The sequence below is a fragment of the Corvus cornix genome, chromosome 14 (genome assembly GCF_000738735.6).
Source record: "Corvus cornix cornix isolate S_Up_H32 chromosome 14, ASM73873v5, whole genome shotgun sequence".
In the NCBI taxonomy this organism is placed as follows: Eukaryota; Metazoa; Chordata; class Aves; order Passeriformes; family Corvidae; genus Corvus; species Corvus cornix.
This window is the reverse complement of record NC_046344.1, coordinates 10154654-10178458: the sequence shown is the minus strand read 5'-3', so window position 1 is coordinate 10178458 and position 23805 is coordinate 10154654. Positions and strand designations below refer to the sequence as shown.

The following is a 23805-nucleotide window of genomic DNA, read 5'->3' as shown; positions in this document are numbered from 1 at the left end:
TTACACCACACCTTCAAGTCAGAGTTTTCTTCCTACCTGCATTTTTTAAAAAGTTGATATTATGTGTGAAAGTCCCACTGACTCTGCTGTGCCCACGATCCAAGACATTGAAAAAATCTACAGAAAGAGCCTTCTCATCCACCTGGAAGCTAGCTAGCCCCCTTTTCTTCTCTTTACTCAGTTCCAGGTGTCCTTTCAGTCTTGCCTCCACTGGGATTGCCTGACTGCCATTCTGAAACATGGCAACAGTGATATTGTGTACGGTGGTGTTCCCAAACACGTTCCTGTTCCTGACATGGAGTCCATATAGTCTTTTGTTGACCATCAGATTGATGTTACCTGAAACAGGCAGAAATTACTGTGGAGAGAGATTCTTGGGACAAAAATAACCAGAGTTTTAGAAGTAATATATAAATTAACCATCAATTTAATATTGGGAGGAAGCAGAAGAATTTCCATTTGTTATAATAGATAATTTTGCCTAATCAAGAGAGCAAATCAGTTTCACATTGAGGGTTTCTCTACTAGTGAGTGTCTGTGTTTAAAACAAATTACATAATAGTATTTCTAGCAGCTGTTCCTTTTTATTCACGAAGCTGCTTGTGCCCTTAGACCATGGACTATACTGCACTCCCTATGAAGGAAAATTTACAGAGGGACTGTGACCTATTACTAGTGTAATTGCAGGCGAAACAATCCCTCCAGAGCTCAGCAGTGACCTGCTCCACCCATGGAGCCATTCAAAGGAGTACGGGTTTCAAGTCAGCTCCCACATTTCAGAAGAGGAAAGAGGCCACCCACTATTTCCTTCAATCCATGAAAATATGAAAAATTATAAACTGTGTTTGTTCACTGAAAAGTACCCTCAACCCTATGACCCAAGGTTCATTTTGCATGCTAAATACTCTCCTCTGCATTATACAGAATCACAGAATAGTTTGGGCTGGAAGAGGCCTTAAAACCCATCTTGTTCCAACCCCTCTGCTATGGACAGGGACACCTTCCACCAGACCAGGTTGTTCAAAGCCCCATTCAACCTGGCCTTGAACAATTCCAGGGATGGAGCAGCCACAGCTTCTCAGGGCAACCTGTTCCATTTTCCCATCACCCTCATAATGAAGAATTTCTTCCTAGTATCCAATCTCACCCTGCCCTCTGTCAGTCTGAAGCCATTCCCTGTTGTCCTTTCACTCCAGGCCCTTGTCCAAGGTCCCTCTCCAGCTCTCTTGGAGCCTCATTAGGCACTGGAAGGGGCTCTAAAGTCTCCCGGGAACCTTCTCTTCTCCAGGCTGACAACCCCAGCCCTCCCAGCCCAGCTCCAGAGCAGAGGTGCTCCAGCCATCTGATCATCTCTGTGGTCTGCTCTGGACTTGCCCTGACAGGCACACGTTATTCTTCTGTTGGGGTACCAGAGCTGAATACATTGTGCAGCTCAGGAAGGATTACACTAAAATTAAGAAGCTTCCTTAGGTAGCTGCAGATTAGAAAAAAACACAAAGGAACAGAGTACCATCATGTTTGTTGTTTTTGCACTTCAGTAATCCATCCAGAGAAAGAAGATGAGGTATGGCCTGTAATCCAGTAAAAGTGTGTTGGACTCTTCCATTTAGGGACAAAACAAAACCAACTTTTCGCTCCCTGGCTCCCATGAAATCCATGTGAAGCCTATTTTCATTAAGATTCAACTCAGAAGACAACAGAAGTCTAAAAAGACAGACATAAAAATTGCTAGTAAGATATTATTATGGTTGATTCAGGATTGTCAAGACACCCCTCATTACTCAAAGCAGGATCAATGAGAGTAGGGTGCTCAGGAATGTGTGTGGTCAAGTTTGGAGTATCTCTGAGTATGGAGACTCCACAGACTTTCTGGGCACTTGTTCCAGTGTTGTGATGCCTTGCAGTCAGCACATGCTGTTCACAAGATGTTTCTAAAACTCCTCAGTAAAGCTTCAAAGACTGGCGGACTACTTTTTCTTTAAATTTCTTGAATGCTTTTGTTATGGTTCCTAATAAAAGAAAGAGTCGGACAGAGTTTGAGTTGGAAACTAGTCCCTCTCTGTCACAATACGAAATATCACTTTGGTGCTGATTTAAAACCAACATTAAGAATTCAGCTTAAAAAAATAATTCTAAGTGCCACCATCATTTGAGTTTGGTAAATGAACCAACAATATTTCTTTGTATCTTGGTCCTGAATTGAACAGTGTTAGAGAAACACATCACAGCTTTCTGGGGAAACCTGCTGGAACAACAAAAAGCTCCATTTTCAGTGTTTTAAGACTGAGACAGCTTTCACATTGCCTTCAACAAACTATCCACTGAACTATCTGACTTTCTAGACTCGAGTATACTACACAAAATACCTAAAAGTGAGGCAATTACTCCAGTTTTCATAGTGTTAGATTTCCCTCCTAGACACTGGAACCCTCTGAAACACTGATGATGAGTAAAACCTGAGTGAAAATCCACTCCATGGGAAGAACAAAACTAAAAGCTCAGGCAATTAAGATTCATTCCATCAGTCAGCAACTGAAGTCTGTACAGACTGCATCCTTTTAGCTGTTCCCCAGAAACATTCAACAGTTTATTTTTCTCTGTATTCTCCCTGTAAAACAAATCCTAAACAAATACTCGTTCCAAAAATTTTAAGTGTTCTGTTTTCCTTCCTGTGAAGTGAACTGTAATAAATTACTCTCGAACAGCTTACCCTGGTATTTAAACAAATTAGTGCAGTACTGGATGCCCAGAACCGTAAGCAAGCTGCAGAACCACATGAAATATCCTTCTTGGAATATTTTGTCTTATTTTTAGTGTTACTAGTAAATCTAATGTGCTTCATCTAAATTGGAGTAACTTCTGATTTCTTTAACTCTTATTTCCTCATTTTCCTTATCTCATCCAATTGGTAAACACTGGGACCTCTGCAGACACAAAATTCTTCCCTATACACTTCCTATTTGTAAAATTTGAAAAATCAGCTGAAACTTGGGAGGGCCAAATTTCTATTTCCCACCTCTGCCGCCTCAAAGCTTTCTACAATATCTTAAAAACCTTATAATAAACACTGGGAAGTGCCCTTTTCCACTGGCATAGCTTTCACCATCTGTTCATTCAAAGTTCTCTGTACAAAGTCCTAGGAAAGCAACTAGAACACATAAACGCAACTTACACCAACTTAGAAAGCATAAGGAGCAGAAGTATTTCAATGACAGGGATAACACATGAACTGGCATTTACTCAGTGGCCTTGCTGCAGCCATATGAAAGCAGTTACATTTAAATTTGTATCACAGAACACTCCTCAGTTCCTCAATTAACCAACATTCTGATTTCTCTACCTTGATGGAAATATTTTGCCCATGAGCCGGAACTGTACTGATTCTGGGTTTGTCAGGACTGTCTGATGGAGAAAAGCCCTCAGCTCAACAATTCTGGCATTCCTCCTGTTTTCATTGTTCACATCAACCTCCAGCATCAGCATGTCCTGTCCATTGGAATGAAGGTGAAGAGAGCCATTGACACTGTTTTCACCATAACTCTTCAGGACTGCCTGGGCCTGCACATACAGAAAAAGGAGAGCAGGACATTAAGGACCTCAGATTACAATACACAATTCTGAAACATCAGTTTGAGCAATGAGACTGCAGACAACAAGTTGGGACTGGACAAAAGCAGAGAGGGGAGTGAAGGGGGAAAGGAGTTTTTAATTCTCGTCTTTGTTTCTCATCATCTAACTCTAATTTGATTTAGCAATAAATTAAATTAATATTGCCCAAGTTGAGTCTGTTTTGTCTGCGAAGTTAATGGGTAAGTGATCTCCCTGTCTTTATCCTGTCACCATGCTAGAGCTTTCAACAAAAAAATGTGAGCTACATTGAATTTTAAGTACAATTTAACTCGATTTTAAGAGTTTTCTGAATTTCAGCCAAAACATAAGCCAACTATACCAACCACACGCAGCTATCTAGCCAGAACAAACTCTGAGTTAACTGTTTCCCTAACAATTTACACCTCTCCACTACAGTCATTGAGTATATGAATTGCAAAATCTTCAAGTTCAAGCAACAAGACTGTAATTACCAGGGGACTGACCTGTGAAGACATGTTCTTGTTGATGATGGCTTTTACACTTACACCACAGTCAAAGTGTTCCAGTTTAGTCTGCCTGGAAAACAGCTCCCCACTTAGGCCCATTGCTTGTGGAAATTCAAGCTATTTGACAAAGTAAAGTATCAGAACAGAACATTGCATTCCCACCAATTGCCTCATGTGATTTAATGTCTGAACTTCTAGCATGAAGTGGAGAATAAGTATAAACAAATATGTGTATAAAATGTTACCAATTTTATCCCAAGATACTGAAAAATAAATCAAATGCAGTAAAAAAAAGCATGAAAACAAAAGGTCAATGTATGTCTTATAAGGTATTATTGATACAAGTTATTGATCCATAATTGGACCTGCTGAGATACCTACAGTTCCTTGTCAGGACCAGGACTCAATTGGATTAGGACACTTACCAGCATCAATTACAGTTCTAAAGACAACACAGTAAAACAGTCACCAAGACATAAAAAATAAAATGCCAAAAATTAAAACCACCAATACCTGGAATGAGTGTGTCACATCCATGTGTAAAAGATGTCTAAAATCTGCCTCACTGGATTTGTCCTGATACCTCCCTAGAAAACTGAGAACATCTTCCTTATTCACCTTTAAGATAGTCTCAAGCTCATGCTTCACCTGTGTGTTAAGAATGGGAGTAAGCAAACTGCATTGAGTATTAACCCTGTGCATTATGAAAGATCACAGAAGTCATCCCTACACATCACGAGAAATGAAAGAGTTGCAAGATTTTATGTTTTGGCTCAGAATGAAAAACAAGAAAAGCAGAAAAAATAGCTACATTTGGTAAGAAAGATGAATAGATACAGCTAGATAAGGGTGAGAACCCTGAGTCCATTCTATCCCAGTACTGGTTATTATTAATAACATTCATGCATAATAATATTCTAAAAAAATAATGGATAGAGTATTCTTATCATAGATTACTACACAACATATTATTATACAAAATTAAGGAGGTCCAAGGACATAATCAACCTCTGAACATTTTGGTTGCAGCAGCTACGTGGTGAGGAACTAAAGACCTATAGCAAATTAGGTCTGAAAAGACAGTGAAGTGTAAATAAACAGGTAATTAACATCTCCTAATTGAATTTAATGGGAAATTTACTCACATTTTGATGACTTAGAGTTAAAATGCACATTTCAACATCTTTGGGGAACATCTTGTAGTTATAAGGATGAGTTAAGCCAGCACAAATCTAAACAGAAGTTTGAGAGGAAATGCAAGGAACATAAGATATATGCAGTAAATCACTCATTTGCAGGCTGTTTTGGTATGTCAGATTAAAGGAAGTTCTTGGATAACTCACATAAGGGTTTTCAGGTTGGTAACCAAGTATAAGAGTCTGAACTGTTTCCTCCATCCCATTTATCAAAACTTTTGTTTCCATGAAATAGTGCTTTTGCTTTTTGTCAACAGTAAATGTCTCCTGCAGAAGGAAGCTCTGCAGAAAGGGCACTTTAAAAGGATGCCTGGAAAAAAAACAAGAAAGAAACATAGTGTAAAAGATCTTAATAGACAACTACAAAAAGAAATCATGCAAAGATCAGCTTGAACTCCAAATGTATCATTTACGACCAGGGTGTCAGGTACAGAAGTAAAACACATAGGACCAGGACGTTTAAGAAACTACAAAGCATAATTACAACTTCAAAAAAACTCCACACACTTACCAGAATTTTTGATAGCGTTTCCATCCTTAATTTGCTAAAGGCCTGGAAGGGCAGAGGAGGTGCTGCTCTAAAATTCTGACATGTATAACCAGCACATACACCTTCTATACCTGCATGACCAAGACTTCAGTTCAAATAGGGATAGTGCCCAAAAGCTCCTGGCAGGTTTGAAAATCTCACCCACTCACATTTTATGCTTTTTGTACAAACAAAAATCTACATGCCAAGGATCCAGTGCAACAGATGTTCAGCACTACACAGCTCTTGGAGTGGTTTACTACTTCAGTGCAATGTTTTATGGACTTTATTAGATGTTTCTGCACATTTACTTAGACCTCTTGGAAACATGCACAAACTTTTATAAACTCAGACACTGGACTGCCTTTATACATGTTAGAATATCTGATACAGCTCTTCATTTACATAATTTTTTACTGAAAAGACACCTCACAGTGTTTTAGTTATCTCTGAGTTGCACAGTGGCTCCTAAGGCAGCCTGTGCACTCCTGTTGATCCTGCTATGCATTAAGAAAGCTGAGATTTCCCCAGAGGTGATCCAGATGTCTCTAGTCTGAGCATATATTTTTAAAAAGGCCTTCAGGCCTTTTTTAGTAATGGATAATGAAGAGAGAAATTTCAGGGACAGCCAATATGTAGAAGCAGTGCACTCCTTCTCATCAGAAAATGGAAACATATTCCAAAATCTAAACAAGACCATTTGTTAAATGTTTTAAGAGGATACCTTTGGCTTTAGAACGGCTATCTAATGCCTAAGGACCAGGAAAAAGGCACATGGATGGCACAGAGGATCAGATCTGGATTTTGGAACTTCTCACCACTTCCAAGTTTGGATACACCATAAATCCTGCTGTTTTCATGCAAGGAGGCTATATGACTGAGTTGCCAACAAATATGTCACAGCACACATGGCTTGTTGTCTTTGACAACTTTGTTCACTGTCATTTCAACAAAGAGACCAAAAGCTAATGGATGCAAATAACCAGCCCAGGAAGATGCTGTGCTTGAGCAAGTTCAGAGAGCCAGGCAGGACAAAGCACAGACTTAGTGCATGTGGCACTCTCACTTTGTAAAGCCCAGAACATTTCCTAAGAGCATCAAGATGCTCATTAAATTAGGCCAAAACATTCTTAAAAGATAGAAATAAGAATACTAAACCTGAAACGGAGGGTTGCACGTTTTTGATAGAGCATCTTCTCCTTCTTCAGCTCTTTTATCTGACCTTCACACTGCAGTATGACAGGCAGACTCTTATAATCTCTCCATACAATCTCCACAGAAAAGTTTGTCGTCTTAGGCTGCACTCAGATCATGAGACCAGAACAGGAAAGGACAGTTGCATCAGATTTACTGCATTCATATTCAGGAACATCAATATGGAAACCATATTGTTCAACAGGATGCAGCAAGGCTGTCATTTCACAGATCAAACCATTTCTGCTACAGTTTCAGTCCAGATCTCCATTAATTTCTCAGGGGATTAAAAGTGACATCAGTAGAAAACAGACTCCAGCAGAAGACAAATGTCCCCTAATGTATCACTTGAGTGTCACCTATTTGCAACATAAGCAAGCTCTGGTACGTGAAAAACCTAACTGGATTTTCAAAGTATAGAATGCTATGTTTAGAAAAATACTTTTTAAGACTTCCTGCAAGGTATGAATGGACCAAAGTAACTGATCAAAGTACCTCTTTCAAGGAGAAACTGCTGATTACCCTTCCTCTGCTGCAGACATCAAGCAAAGGAAAAATTATTTTAAGACTGGAAGGGATGTAGAGATTAAAACAGCATATAAACATGGGCTGTTACCATGCTCACTAGCAGGCAAGAGATTCTGATTCTCCAAGACAGCAGAATCTTCCACACCTGTCATATATCTGCATCAAATTGTGAGTAATCACATCTCCAGCTCCCTTTCTAGTCACACAGTCTCTGTTCACCCTCTCCTCCCTGACTGTCTGTAGCTGGCCTCCAAAATAGGTGAGAAGTACTCCAAACTATGCCACACAAGTTTTTGTTTTCTTTTTGAACCTAGTTTTACACTGCAGCCTGTCAAAACAGACAGAAATAGATGCAGGACTGGAAGGGTTTAAGTTTCAACACTAGCAATAACATCTTTCAGGAAGAGAGTGCTGAGTCAAAAAAATTGCTTTTGTTTTTTTTTCTCACCATTGGCAGACTCTGATAGCTGGCCGTGAAGTTAAATTCCTGTTTTGTACTTTTAATCTTAAAGCAGAGAAGTTTGGCTCGTTCATTATTTTCCAAATGAATTTCATTCTTCACAAGCTGATTCCACAGAGATATCATTTCACTATAGCTATGCAGAACATTCCTCCCAAGATGATTAAATGTGGATGCCTGAAAAACAAAGACATTAGTCAGGCTGAGCTAGGACAGACAGCATTCCATTGTGCAGCAGCACAGCACAGAGGTGACAGAATGATCATTTACAAGAACTATTAGAAATGTGTGCCACCTTTTCCATTATAAAAATATTCAAAATTGCCATACAGAGCTCAAAGTTCATTTTATCTCCTCTAAACAAGGAGAGACAAAGACCTAAATAGTTGAGAAGAAAATAGTTGATGACCCCTTTTTTCTCATTCAAGAATGTTTCTCACATTCCTCCATGCTGTGCCTGAAGCAGTAGTGACCTAAGGAGGAAAAGCTGATAAAAGAACACCTTAATCATAAACATAAGTCAAAGATTTAGACAATTGCATAATGACAGAAGTCTACCATATTGCTTAATGCACAGCAACCACGATGAAATTAGTTTTAAACCTCTACTGCATAACACAGTCTAAAATAAATTACGAGGAAGCTTAGAAACCATAGACTCAGGGCGTAGTGATGGCACAGAGCCCTGTCCCCAAAGCCATACACTCTGTGAAGCACCCTGTCACCAACCTGCAGGTATGTGGTAGCTGGTGTGTAAATGTGAACTTTTCCTTCCTTCTCATTGCCTTGATCTTTATAGAATAGTTCCAGTACAAGGTCTTTAATGGAGAGAGCTTTTCCAGTTGTCAGCTCAGATGTCAATAAATAAGCAGAATGCTGAGGCTGATGCAGTTTGTGAGCTGTGTACAGATAGAGCCATGGGCTGTCTATATTCAACCCACCTGCAAAGGACATACATTAAAGCTGACAGAAACGTGAGATTTCAAGCTACCTGGATTCTAACTCCACAACAAGGCTGATAAGATCCTGGGGTTTCAGAATGAAGCTAAAATGCTACTATCAACCTTTTCCAATTGCTAAAATCTCTGGGAGGTATATAATGAAATTAATGTCCTTCACTAGTGTAAATGGAACTGCTGGAAGAGACCAGCCAGCTAGGCTTGGAGATTTCAAAAACTTAGCTAGACAAATCCACAACAGATGTGACCTACTGCTAGAAACAGTCCTGATTGGAGCAGAAAGCTGGGCTGGACAACCTCCGGGTCTCTCTCTTCCAATAAAAATTCTTTATCATTCTGTTGCACTCACGCAAAACTGCTCAGAAAAACCTGGCAGCAGCTTCCAACACCTGCTTTTCTAATCACAGACTGGAAATGGTTTGTGGTACTTCACCTTCCCACTTCTTCAGGCCATTTCTGGATGCATCCTTCCACTGCAACCCAGCCACAAATGGTACATGGTCATTATACTGCACCTCAAAGTTGGTGCTGCTCTGCAAATACACCTGAGAGGTGTGCAAGTGCTGCAGCTGGGTTCTATAATTCACCTGTTTTTCCAGGACTTGCATGGTAAACTGGAAAAGAAGTGAAGCAAATTTAAATAAAAACAAGATTCCGTTTTTAGGAGTGTCTAAGTCAATACACACACAGTAGCAGGAAGGTCACAGCTTCTGCTTTTGCACATTTGCCATTCACTGTATAGATTTTCATGCGTGCTCACCAATTACAGACTGAGGTTTCTTTAAGATGCATTTGTTACAACTACAGGAGATTCAAAACGAAAAATGCTGTAATATTCTGAGTTATTACAACCTGCAACCTCCTTCCATATTGTGTCAAGCAAAGCAGCTTTTGTAAATCTCTACAATCATTTTATATGAGTTAACAGCGCAAAAACCTCAGACCAAATTACACTCAAACTTTTCCAGTATTTGCAAAATTTGTCTTCTAGCAAATGTCTGCAATCTCAGTGTCTCTGGGCTAAGACCTCACCTAACTCAAAATTATTAAGTCTGGGTACTTGCCCTATATTATTAGTACATATCATATTTACAAAAAAAAAGGTCATAATAAAAAAAAAAAAATCAAAATTTCTTCTTAGTTTGTCTATTAAATATTTGAAGTGGAGGTCTTACTTTTCAACCATCACTATTACCTCCATGAAATAGCTGACTACAGATGAACTGGAACTGTTCTTAAAGGCTTGGCTGATCAGCAGTTTCTTCTTGTTGTTTATTTCATCCCAGTGTTTCCCATAGTTCACTTCCATCTGGGAGGAAATCCAAGATGCACTCGCTTCATGTTCCAGGTGAACCTAAAGAAGAGAGCATCACCTTTTTGCTGTGAACTCTGCTTTCTGTCCATGTTGACAGCCCCGAGTACAAGTGGCACGGGCATCCAGCACAGAGTGCCTGGGGCTGTACCCACCCTGTGGCTGTAGGTGGGAGCCTGCACACAGTGGAACTCATGCCCCAGCTCCAGTCTGTACAAGCCCTGTGCACTCGTCTCCACCTGAACCTTCTGCTGCGTAGTGCACTTGTGGCAAGGGGTTTTTGCCTCTCCTGTTCAAGTTAAATCACAAAGTTACCTATTCAAATAAATCAGAAGTAATCTTTCAAAATGTTAATAGTATAAATCTGACACTGGCTTCAAGACTTCTGTTTTGCAAAATATCAAAGTTAGATTTGTCTATTTTTACAGCTATATACTTGTTGATTTATCCTACAAATGCAAAGGAAAGCACAAACTTCATTACTTAAACAGAATTTTACCTGGTTGAAGTAAAAGCACTACAAACTAATCCTGATCAACCTTTGCAGCTTTCTTGGTATAGCTCACAATATTTGATGATTTTCTGTTACCACCTACTCCCAACATCATGACATTACACGGTATTTCATTTGAAACAAAAAATAATAATGAACTTCCAGCCCTTCTGGAGACTGAGAAGGAAATTAAAATAAGGAATTTGAAGTTCCAACTAATGAGGAGGATAACTTTTTAAAACAAAAAATCCAGTACTTCTCCAAGGAAGTATTTGCTGACCACTTCGTGTGGAATAGATGTCAAACTGGGTTTATACCAAAGTGTAACTATGCTCCAAGTCTCTTATTTCACAATTACATAGCTATAGCCAGGCATCATAAGACACTGTTTAAGTCTTTTGATTGTTATTAAGTGTATGTATGCAAACATCTGAAAACACAAATTAATGAGGAGCAATTCTCACTGAAAAACTGATTTTTAATCAAATGTTGGACATGCTTGTGAAAAGCCCATTTTAAAAACGAATTGTTTTGATATGCAGACTCAAAGAGTAAAGTTTATCCAACTGAGAAGAGAAACTTGTCCCAGGTTACAGATCACAGTTTAAAAATGAACTGAAATCTTTCTATAGTGTTCTAAACACAGAGGCAAATCTTGTAGGAAAAATGAGTAATACAGAATACTTTTACTTTCCCTCTTTTTCAGTGTACCTAGGAGTCCATATTTTATCTGCAGACCATGAGCCCACAAACCCTCACGCTGCTGGAGAAGAGCGACGGCATGAACTCCAAGAACACCTGGAAGGTGAGTCTCCCCTTCTAGCGAGTATTGTCTCAGCTTATCATCAACCTTTTTCTCCAGAAAAGCTACAGAAAGAATAGAAGTGGTTATGCAGTGGTAGAACTTGAAGTTACTTCAGCTAGTCAAAGGAATACTACATACTCTCCCACCATGATGAACTCCCTGTGTAGTGAACAGATAAAAAGACACAGAGCTGGATGCTCAGACTCTCTCCTGCAGACCACACTTCCCACAACCTGCTTCAAGCTTACTGAAATGAATCCAGCCAAAGCTGCTTCTCAAAGGAAATAAATTTGACATACAGACCTTTTAATTAATTAAGGCCTAATGTGTGAACACATGGGTGGTTACCTCTACATAAAGTCAGAGCAAGGCTATGGCTTTGCAGCAGTAAAACTGGTGCAGCCAAGTTCTCAGGTGCTAGGAGTCTGAAATCAGACCAGAACTGGCTTTGATGTAGGCACTGGCAATCCACGTGAAAGCTAACAATGAAAATTGCACCAAAAGATCCTCTTCCAAAAGACAAACTGATCTTCTGCATTCCTTAAAAGTCAGTTCTATTTGAAAGTACTGTGTAACACTATGACACTTCAGTCAAAAATGAGATAAAATAAATTACGGGTTTATTCCACTGTATTATTTTAATTTTAATGTATTGATGTTATACAAATATTAAGGCTCTCTTTCTGATACTTTCTCTTGTATTTTCCTCAGCTTATTTGCGAGAAAAAAAGTCTTCAAGATGTTCAGAACAACAGGTCTTAAGAGACATTTAGCTACAAATATGTGTCTCTGCATTGTTTTGTACTAACAAAAGTGAAAAACAGCTGCTATTGTTTTGGTATGTTTTTGTTAAGTAATTCCTTATATCTTATTTTCTCCATCTTTTTCAGTAATTCAAAACAGACTTTTAAAAAAATTTCTTTTATTCTGAAATGTATATATTCATATTAATTTATGAAGAATAATAATTTTAAAATGCAGTCTTTATGGATTTGAAAGGAATTTTAGGACTAGGTGTCCAAAACCAGTCAATCCTAACAAATAAGTGCTCCAGAACTTGCATTTATATGGCAAATACTTACTGTCTTCTAACCTGAAATAAATGCAGCATCCTTCAACAAATTATTCAGAGATGCTGAAAAAGCTATCTTCTTGCCAAGCTGTTTAGTCATGTTTCCTGACAGAATGATAGGACTGCTTTGCTTTATCAGTTTTACCTCCAGCTGGGTCATGTATCTCTGCTCTCCATTCAGCATCTGAAAATCTGTCATTCCCTAGAATAAACAAATAAATCAAAAAGCCAACTCCAAGACCCTCAACAAGACAAGTTGATTGAGTTTTGAGAAAGCAGTAGGATAGACTTGGGTATTTCAGGAACGAGATGAGAGGAAGAAGAAAATGTATGTTTTTCTATACATCTAAAAACAAACCTTCCACACCACATTCATAAATAATGGGAAGGAAGGATGAATTTGTTTTTCCAGTTACACTGAACTGGTGCAAGATGCTACTTCCTTCAGCTTCTGCTGGTTTTAGGACTGGAATCACTATGAACATTGCAATACCAGGCCAGAAATTAATACGGTGTTACTGAAAATATTGGCAGTCTCACAGAGATTTAGGTTAAAATTTAGCACTGAGTCTATCTCAAAAATATGTAATAAGGAGAACTGGTAACTTCTCTGATGGATTGCTCACAAAACTGTTTTTCAATAGTTGTATTTTCATTGCCTTTCTTTTCTGTGCTTTTATGTAACTATTCGCCCTAGAATGAGAGCTCATTGAATACAAACATACCTTAATGTAATACACATCTTGGTCATCCACTATCAGCTCCAGGTGTCCAACTCGTGAACTTTTAGAAAACTCAATTCTCCCTTGGAGAAAAAGAAAACTCTTTACTTTTTCTTTACTGTTCAGTGATGCTTCATAAAACTGTACTTGAAATGATACTCGTTCTTGTTATGAACAATAGATAGAGAGATAGTAAAAATATAATAAATATTAGCTCAAAGCTAAAAAGTTAGGATCAGAATTTGCAAAGGTATATTGCAAAGTGTCCTCTGAATAAACTAGTAACTTTGAAAGGATTTTCTAAGGAGAACAATTGAGAAGAGGCAATGAAGCTGTCTCCAACAAAAACAGCTCCAACAAAATCTGGAACTGATTTATATACTTCCTTTAGGCCTGTGCTAAAATTTGTAAACTGTGTTGTGCTGTGAAGACATTTCAGGAGCTCAGAACACTGTGCACACAAAGCTTTGCACAGTGTGGGTAAATCTTCCTTGCAATCCATTTGGAAATAACCGGGATCAAAAAAAATAAAAATGGACTGGAAAATTCTAAATATGTGATACGGTAGAATACATCAGCCCAAAACATCACTTGACCAGCATGCCAAAGAAGCTGAAATACGTTGTCTATATTATTACCATGAATTTATCAGTTTGTATTTCCTCAACTAGACTTTGTGTTCTATATTAAACTGTGATTAAAATGTTATTTTTTATTATAATGCATGGCAATATCATAGTCAGTACTTAATTGATTTAGCAACACATAACTTCATATCATAACTAACAGAACACAGCAAACTGAAACAGCAAGGCAAGTTCAGCATATGTAAAAGTTGTCAGAACAATCCATGTCCTTTAGCCTTCATTTCATCAATCCTGGTAACAGCTTTCTTCTCTAACATGATTTTATGAACCAGGTACCGAACCTGTAACTGTGCAAAATATAGTCTTAACCTAGATGCAAACCCCATTGAGAATGGGTGCTACCTAAAGCAGTAAACTGAACAGCTATCACATCATAATGTAGTTTCAGCATTAGATTAGTGACTGAAATACACTGATATTTCTCAGTTAATTGTAACAAAGTTCTCCTAACTGATATTAGCTGACAATCAGGCTCTTAGTTGAAAAACCTACCATCAATCTCAATTTTTTTCTTAGGTTGTATAAATTGGATTCTGAATTTCTTCTGTGGGACACTAAAACTTAGGTCAACACCAACATCTCTTTTCAACGCTGACTTTGGAGTCCCAATGAAGAAGTGAAAGACAGCTTCACTTGGGATCCATGAATTATCCTGAAAGAAAGAAAAGATAAGCACGTTATTCATTGGCACACCATTTACAAAACAATCTCTCACACTGGGACAACAGATTGTGTGTGCTGTTTCATAGACAAAAAGAGTATATACCTACTATCAGCATCAGTAATTTTTGTTCAACATATCTTCCCCCTATATTGGGAATGGAATTAATAATAACGTAGACCTTGGAATCCAGAGGGTTGAATATGCAGTACTGAGATTCAGCACTCTGTCACCAGAATAACCAACTAAAAAGCCAAAGTCCAGTGTGCCAGTGGTACCTGAGCAATGTAGTTATAGGCAGCTTCCACCACGTACTGCTGCAGGCCTCTGTCTTGCTTAGCTAATGTCACAGCCACTCTCAAAGGTGCACTAAGGGGGAAAACCAAACCACTGTCTGGGTCAGGATAGGACATTTCAGAACACAGCTGCCAGCCAATAATCTCAGATACTGGTGGGAAGACAACAGTTGAACATTTAATTAGAACAGCAAACAAAGAAAACATGAAAATTAACATTGCATTGTAGACCTTTTAGAAATAACATGTGAAAAAAGAAACTACTGAATAAAAATGATCTGTCGCGGATATTTCAGAATGCATTTCTAAGACAAACATAATAGCTGAACTCACCGTCCTCCCTAGTGCAAGACCTGGTTTCTGTGTGGTCTTGGAAGACATCTATATCTTCTGTATCATTCACCACTCTGAAGTACAGTTTAGAGCTACAAACAAAAATTTTGAACAATAACTTAAAATCAATTATGCTAAAGTTATAGTAATATTTAAACAAAATTCTCAGTTATAAGCCACCTTCTCCCAGATGTGAAAAACAAGATGAAGTTCTGCAATGGTCAGTCTACATTTCTACTAATTATCACTGACTTTTATCCACAGTTTTCATGTTTAATCTGTCACTATCTTGAGATTCATCTGCCGTTCCTTACAGTCAGTATTAGATTTCTCTGTTCTGAGCAATTTGGTATAGTCAGCTTATAGCAACTCCACTCACTTCCTGGCTTCTAGATACATTTTCCCCCGTTAGGCTATGTAGGGACATCAGTTTTGTTCCAGTCTTGACATTCTTCCAGGACTTCATTAAACTGCTGATACAAAAATCATGGTCTCTGCACTTGATGGGAGCAAGAGAGTTAATGCAACATCTAACAGACTCTTCAGTCAGGCTTTTGTTCAAACAGTGCACAGTACAGGTTAGTGACTATTTTGACTTTCATTACGGTCTGTCATCCATCCTAGCTGACTGAACCTGACATCTGTAAGTTTCCCAGAGCCCAAAGGGAATGAATGGTTTAAATGTGAAGTCCAGAGACTTTCAGCACTTTTCTGAACTGCATATCCTGTGGCACCATGATGTCCCAAATCAAGAGAAACACGAAGAAGCAGCAATCCACAAACTGTAAATACTTCATCCGCTGTCATGTCCAAGACATGCTGACATGTCATTTACAATGTGTCTTCTCTTGGACTTCTATCAGAACTAAAAGTCCAAATGAAAGAGAAAGCCAGCAGAATAACATGAACTAAAAAGCCTAGATTGTATTAATACAAGCAATTAATCTGCTTAACACCTGACAGTTGTTGAGGTTGTATGTTACAATGCAACCTTTACCTAACATTAAGGAACCTAACTAAAAACCAAGCAGAAATGTTTGGGCATGTTTATTATTACTATATTCCAAATTACACCTGTGTTTTGCTAAATACCATCTCTGGAAGCAAAGCTAAACTTTTCCTCCACCATTTTAATATCCTGATCTAGAGTCTTTGGATACTGAAGTTCCAGAAACAGCACTGATGTTCAGTAGGAAAAAACAGGGTAATACAAAAAATTCATTTCCATCTTTTGTTATAAGGCTTTGATATGAATGTATGTTTTAATGGTAAAATAATAGAAAATTCAAAGAATAATCTCCCCTTCCTTTTCTTCTGAATGGCAGATTTGGACTATGAGTCAGACTGAAACAGCTTGTTTTCTGACAAAATCTATTTCTGCTCTATCAATCTACCTTTTAGTTAAGCTCTGATTCAAGAAAGTTAACAGTAACTGGTTTAGAAGATTCCCTTGCTTAATCTTACCTGAAATTAATTATGTCCATAGATTCTTCTGGAGTGTTCAAGAAAACTTTGAACTCTTTCCCTTTCTTCACCTGGATTCCCCCATCAAGACTAGTAGATGTCCTCATTCCTGTTAACCACTTTAGACCAGCTTGTCCCAGAGTCCCCACAGTTCCCATTTGGACAGAAAGCTGGACAAATGCACTGTTGAAAGATTCATGTACATATCCTTCTATGAAATGCAGTTTCTTTTTAAAGCACTTAATTTAAACCATTTCAATAAATACACAGCTCTTGATGCTGTAACACAGTATATTCTATGATTAAAATATATTTTGATAAATTGAACTATTTTGTTTCAGGAAATAACTGAAAAGATTGCACATACACCAACACACACTCTCTAACATGAATTAAAGTACAGTTTTACTGTATCTCCTCTAAGGAAGGGATTTGAACCCAGACTTCAGCATGAAATACTAAGAAAGGGAAAGCGATGAGAACTGAGTATCACAGGGCAAGTTTCTCTCTGTCTGTACAGCCCTTAGTGAAGTTTAGCAATGTATTCAGCACATACAAAAGCTACAACAGGCAGGAAAGGAAACAGCATTAAATCATTCACTGGTTTGTACATCCATAACCTGTAACAGCATGTTTGATCCTGAGAAAAATCCACTTGTAACAGGTAAAGCATCTGCATGCAAGCAGACTCCTAAAGGAGTTTGATTTAGAGATAGAGTGGAATAGTCAGCTTAAACCAGTACTGGAATAACACAGCAAGAGAGTTCAAAATCAGACAGGAAGGACAGCAAAGCACTGCTGCCCTTACACCATGGCAACCATTCAGCAGAAGGCTGATGACTGCTTTTGTTCTTCAGGAATCTCCTAATTAATTAGTAGGCATTCACACAAAACTTTCACTTCAGGAATTGCTACTTTACACCAGGAAGATGTGAAAGGGACACATTTGCAGCATTTATTACCTTGGCTTGATATATCCATTTAGAAAGAAATTGGACTGTTGTTTGAAATCTGCATTCCCTTTGATTTTCATGTTGATTGCTGCTGAGGCATTGACTGCCAGCTGAACAGGAAAGCCTGAAATTGCTGGAAACTGCAACTGTTCAGCAGCCAAACTCATCCTTTTATTAAACTGGACCTCCTGCCCCTGTGGTGAAAAAAACACAAACAAAAACCAGAATTCTATTTTGCATAACAAAATTCGAGCATTCGAGAACTTTTCCAGATATAACTTTTGACTGCATCTATCTATTGTGAAAGTGTTTTTACCTGAGCTGATTTGGGATATCAAGAAGAAAGCAGCCCAAAGCCTGCATATGGCCATGGCAGGAGTCAGACACCAGTCCTACCCCAGTTAAAAAAAGAATTTGCACTTAAGCATGAATGGATTTGAATGAGAGAAGCAAGAGTTAAGAACCATTAGACAAAAGAACAAGTCTGCCTAATGTACTGAATGCTGTTTAAACCAAATACACACTGGAGTCTTTTAGAGTTCACTTTAGAGAAAAAACAAGTAATATTTTGTATCTTTTACATATCTGTCAGAAAGCAGTTTCTCAAGATATTTACTTTCAAATAGAAAAAAGGTTCCTTTTACCTTCAGAAGTCTAACAGCCAACTCAGCCAGATTTAAGGAATAATGTTTCATCTGTTTTCTTAAATCTTCGCAATCTAAGAAACTAAGTTCATTTCCAAAGATTTTCATGCTTAGCTCACATTTCAGTGCCTCCTTTCTTACTGTTCTCTCAGTGAACTGCCATGATAAAGAAAGAAATCAAAGGGAATGGTGTTATAATTTCCTTTCAAACTCAAAATAAACAATTCCTCAATGCAGGCTATGCTATTAATAAAGAGACATTCAAATACTTTGGAGACCACTTAAGACCCTGGATTAGTAGCTGTTCTTTCCAGCTACACTTCAGCTCCACATCACACAAGCTGGATGTCACTATGAACACTGCTCATGTCCAGTCCTAAGATGGCAGGCAAAGGAGAAGTATTGCACTACACACCCACAAACAGAGGAAGCTTTTAAAAATACAATCTCAAAACAACATTAGGGATGTCTTGATTGCTAAATAAACTGCTAGGAAGTAAAAATTTTACATTTTCTCTCCTTATGATTCTATAATACCTCAGCAACACAACATGATCATGAGCTTACTCTCTAACAAGAAACCCTAGGAAGATGAGTCCCAAGAAGAGAGATGATCTAAGACAAACTAAATGAATCACAGTCCCTGAGTTTTCCAGCTAATACATCAACAATTGAAGTCAATTCTCAGAGCTTTCCTGTTGTGTGCATAAAACATAGTGCTCTCCAAAAATGGGTAAATTCACAAAGGGTCAATGTAACATCTGACATCAAACTGGGAAGTCAGACTGCAAACAACAGGACTCAGGAACTCAACATCAAGTGGCTGTTTACAGTGGCACAGCAGTCAATAGACAAAAGCACATCAGCATAAAGGGACCAGAGCTCAAAATAATGAGAGGAAGCCCAAAACACAGGCAACATAATCCCATGGCTGAATGTCATTGTTTTGAGACAATAAAACAATCTGAAAAATACTAAAGATCTGGCTCTTTGCTGCTCGGTATTTTCTGCAGCTGTTAAATTCTCTGCAAGTGAGCAGAATGAGTTAAATGTGTCTTATGCAAAGGAGTCACAGTAATCCAGAGCAGTTGTCCAGTGTGAGATGGGGCCCTATGTTTGACTGGGAAATGTCATTAATTTTTCCAAGATCTGCAGGTTCAGTTACCTTTTTGACTAACTCATTCATCTTACTGTATTTTCTACCAAGACAATTTTGGTTTGTTTTTCTCAGCTTTGGCTTGCCAAACTTTGTCACAAGATGATCAGCAGGGCTGTATCGCTTCAAATTCGAGTTCCTCTGCTTGACTTTCTCTGCTGTTTCCACTGGGGTTTCTGACTTGTGGTTTTCTTCATTAGTATTTCCAAAAAAATAGTCACTGAAAGTAGCAGATTTCGGCCCAAAACCCTTCTCTATGAGGGTTTCAGCATTCTCCAATCGCACACCAACCTAGTGAAAAGCATACAGCAGTGAAAAGCCTAACAGTGACACGTACAGGCCATGGCCAGTTCTAAAGCAGAAAATCAAATATACAACTAGATGCAACCAACAGAAAAGATTTACCAAGCAAGATCACAGTAGTCTACAAAGTTTAGCATTCTACCTCCTTCAGCATTCCATACTGGATACTTCAGTATTAGATCTTCCCATAAAAATTAGATATGTAAAGCTCAGTCCAAAATAAAAATCCTTTTTCATTCAGGTACTGTGGTTTATTTACACCATGAAGGGCCAGAAGGGGCTACTGCTATTTTGGCATGTTAAAAACAGTATTTTGGCTGGAAAACACTAACATACCCTTTTCATGCTCTGAAACAAGATTCTGTCTGGAAGCTTGCTTAAAACAGAATTACTAACACACATACATCCGTGGTATGTGACACTGAAAAAAATATTTTGTTCTCTTGCAAGCTTAAACTTGAGATCTGAAGGCTACGTTAAATTCTTTCTTTCACGTGCACATTGTTACCTTGGTACAGCAGAGGCACAGCTAAAGATTATGAGGTTGCAGGCAGGTCATTGAAATATCCCAAGCACTGGATGCTCAACGGCACTAGAACAGTGACTTCAGCTCAGTACAAATGAGTCTGTCTCCTATATTAAAGGAATGGTGTACCCAAGCCAATCCATTTTCCACTGTACATCAAGAAAAGGAGTCTCACTATCCTAAACAGGAGCCAGAGCAGTGTCTCAGGAAGCACTGACTTTAATGTTTCATTTGAATCAACAGGAGCTGAGTGTAAGTCACTTTCCTAGTGCATGGCACTAGCAGAATGGCAGTGCTTTTATTTTGACTAAGCCCATTGCACAGAGGACTCACCAGTCTGAGGCAACTGTGCTACAGCAGTGAAAAGCACACTTTGCTAAAGGAACTGCAACAGGAAAACAGAAAATGTTTTGTACTTCAATATACCAAATGTCATTTGAGGAGGGGAATAAAAAACCCCCACAATTAAAAAAATCCATAAACTTGCCTCCAGGAGATTTATAGCCTGTCCCATAAGGTGAACAGTCAAATTTGTCATGACTGATCGTGGTAGAAAAGATGCAGGAGAAAAGACCACTGATGCTTCCATATTTGCACCTGCACCAGCTGCAATGGAAAATACCAGATGTCTGTCAGCTGGGGATCAGCTGTTCTCATACACTGTGCAAAATTCATAATTCTTTGGAAAACTGTTACTCCACTCAATAAGAAGATGGTGAATGAAACATTGTCAATAGGTGAAACTCTTTAACTTTTTAATACAGCAAAGACATTACTGTAAGTAACTTCCATTTACTGGAATTCTGTATTTACTGGATATTACTGGGTATTATTTCACTAACATCAAAAAGGAAACTATTTATAATACATAAGATACATAAATGCACTGGAAGAAATGGACAGAAAATCAAAACGTGACTCTGAAAAACATCATCTAGCATTTTCACTGAAAACAAATGAACAGATAGTAAAACAGGAAGGAACTAGTTTGACTCTTTTCTTATACCAAGGACAGCACATGAATCAGGAGAACAAAAAAACATCCCAATCCCCTGTTGCTGCAAAGGAAGTTAACTAAGGAAGGAATTAAATGTTGATGCTCACAAAAATAATCTTAAATGTTCATTGGTTCTTAGTCTCCTCTCTCACAAGAGGCAAAGGTGTATGGTATCTGCTTTGCTGGAAATACATTTCATATACTCCAATTAAGGTCACAGCAGAATCAAGCTTACATTTGGATAGTATTAAAGTCATAAAAATCAAAGTTCTCTGGAGCAAGTCGTAAAGTGTCAGAAAAGCCATGTGGGATTTTAATAATCCTTATGCTACAAAGCATTAAGTTCTAAAACTGCACATACCTGAGTGAAATGTGACATCAGAATATGAGGAGTATTTCCATGTCTCCCGGTCAAAATCTTTGCTAAGGATTTCATCAGGAATAGAATCTCGAAGATGCTCCTTCAATGGATCATCTGTCTCCAGGAGCTGAGAGAGATGACTCCAAACAAAGGAGCCCACTAAAATTCAACGAAGAAATGCATTTGGAAATCAGAGAAAAATTACAAGAGTTTTAAAAACAGATGCAGGAAATATTTTTATTTATTTATACCACCATTAATTCTAAGCCATTCCCCTGGCCACAACAGAATTCATTCATTTTCAGCACGGTTAAAATCAGTCTGATGCACCTACTGCAACAGCACTTTAAACAAAAAAAAAAAAGGCACATACAATTGAACAATTGTGATTCAGAATTAGTATTCCTGCATGACACTGTGGAGTCCCAGTTTGGCCATGTATGTGCTGTGTTGTGGGGGGCAAATATTTCCCATATGTTCTGGAGTCTGGTTCTTAAATAGCAGCTTTGTTGTCTCCTGAAGATAAAAGGTAATAGGCTCCAGTGCTAGTTCAATGCACAGATACCGAATACGGATGTAACTGCATTTTTCTCAACACAATTTCTTTGTTTCAAATTTTGTTTTCTGAACGTTGGAATTGAAAACTAACATGTGCCCTATGCCTTCAAAAGCACTTGTTATTCAAACATTTATTATATAAATTATTTAGCTGCCACCTCAACAAAAGACAAGGGAAAGAAATTAAGAATATTCAGGAGTACTGCGTTAAATTGTTTAAAATACACAACATTTTGGATGGACTTATAGAGCTCCTTCATAAATCAGACAAATTAAATTTTCTGCATGGAGCCACAGGGAGGAATCCCTGAGGGTACACCTTGACAGGATTTTGGAGGTGCATGCAATTTCTCCGTGTCTGAACTCTGAACAGAGAGGAACGAGTGCCCTCCAAACCACAAGCCACATCAGCAGGCGAACACAATGCTGAGCCTGGACTCACCATCACTGCAGGATACACTGGTCCGGACATAACATCCTGGGAAAACAGGTACCAGCTCCAAGTCAGAGCTGGCCAGGATCCAGACACAGTGCAGACAGAGCCTGCTTTCATCTGCCTGCAAACAATCTTCTAGATACCCTTCTCATGTTTGCTTCTTCTTGACAGATGTAAATGCAAAGGATTAGTCTAGAGGTATTCTTCACTGAACGTGGTGAAATAATTTTAGAATATGGGAATATTTTTTTCTGCCACCTGCTTCTTTCTCACCTTAACAAAATGCAATTTACAGTTATCCATTTGTATTTCTAATGCACTCAGCATCAAAGCTGTTCCATACATCCTTCTCAAGAGCCTTCAGTGAATGAAATGCTGACAGTAGAAGGGATTAAATCTATGAAAAGTCAGTCCTTACTGACTATTGCTAAACTAACACTATCACAGTTTCAAAATAAAACTCATACAAACAATCATTTAGAAACCATCTACAAAGCATTGAGATGAAATAAAAATTGATATAGGTTGGTACCATTACACCTGCAAAGTAAATATCACATTGAAGTATCAGTTAGGAACATGTAAGACTTCAGTAGATGCTTGGCTGACCTTGGCTGGATGTTTCTTTCAGCAAAGTCTTTTGAACTTGTTTAAATAACTCTTCATGTGGACATTTCATTGCTATATAATAAGCAGCAATTCTTATTTCCACATCTTCACTGGTTGCTTGATACAACTGAAGTAATACAGCATTCTAAGAGAGAAAGATAAAAATATAAAGACAATTATGATTTACTCCCCTAAAATACCTCACGTGCACTTTCAGGCCCAGGTAGGTTTTTGTTCTCAAAGAGCTACTGCTATATTTACAGCTATTGCCTTATAACTGACAAAGTCCCTTTGTGTAACATGGATACAAATGTATGTACATATTGTCTATACTACCTTACCCACAAATTTCCTGAACAAACTGTCCTTATGACCTTGAACCCTATACTGACGAATCGATACAGGACTCTGCAATGCAGAGCGTCCCTTGCCAGCACAACTGTTAAGGATGGTTTTGTTCCACCACAGGGGAGACCTGTCTATCATATCTCTCA

The 23805-nt window shown here is 38.3% G+C and overlaps 1 protein-coding gene across 1 annotated transcript in view; it reads right to left on the bottom strand.

The window, feature by feature from the left end:
• The window catches only part of LOC104684974, a 75338-nt gene that overhangs the window by 35181 nt on the left and 16352 nt on the right, over positions 1-23805 (bottom strand). Inside the window, exons 12-37 of the mRNA XM_019281641.3 lie at positions 23312-23456; positions 21709-21867; positions 20838-20956; positions 19531-19812; positions 18366-18521; positions 17731-17915; positions 16769-16951; positions 15305-15396; positions 14954-15123; positions 14507-14666; positions 13371-13450; positions 12667-12847; positions 11480-11635; positions 10431-10564; positions 10159-10317; positions 9397-9577; positions 8734-8945; positions 7993-8181; positions 6981-7120; positions 5441-5603; positions 5243-5329; positions 4611-4745; positions 4095-4214; positions 3341-3558; positions 1511-1704; positions 37-339 (exon numbers count right to left, since the gene is read on the bottom strand). Coding sequence (XP_019137186.3) covers positions 37-339; positions 1511-1704; positions 3341-3558; positions 4095-4214; positions 4611-4745; positions 5243-5329; positions 5441-5603; positions 6981-7120; positions 7993-8181; positions 8734-8945; positions 9397-9577; positions 10159-10317; positions 10431-10564; positions 11480-11635; positions 12667-12847; positions 13371-13450; positions 14507-14666; positions 14954-15123; positions 15305-15396; positions 16769-16951; positions 17731-17915; positions 18366-18521; positions 19531-19812; positions 20838-20956; positions 21709-21867; positions 23312-23456 — 4303 coding nt within the window. The remainder of the gene's footprint in view (positions 1-36; positions 340-1510; positions 1705-3340; positions 3559-4094; positions 4215-4610; positions 4746-5242; positions 5330-5440; positions 5604-6980; positions 7121-7992; positions 8182-8733; positions 8946-9396; positions 9578-10158; positions 10318-10430; positions 10565-11479; positions 11636-12666; positions 12848-13370; positions 13451-14506; positions 14667-14953; positions 15124-15304; positions 15397-16768; positions 16952-17730; positions 17916-18365; positions 18522-19530; positions 19813-20837; positions 20957-21708; positions 21868-23311; positions 23457-23805) is intronic.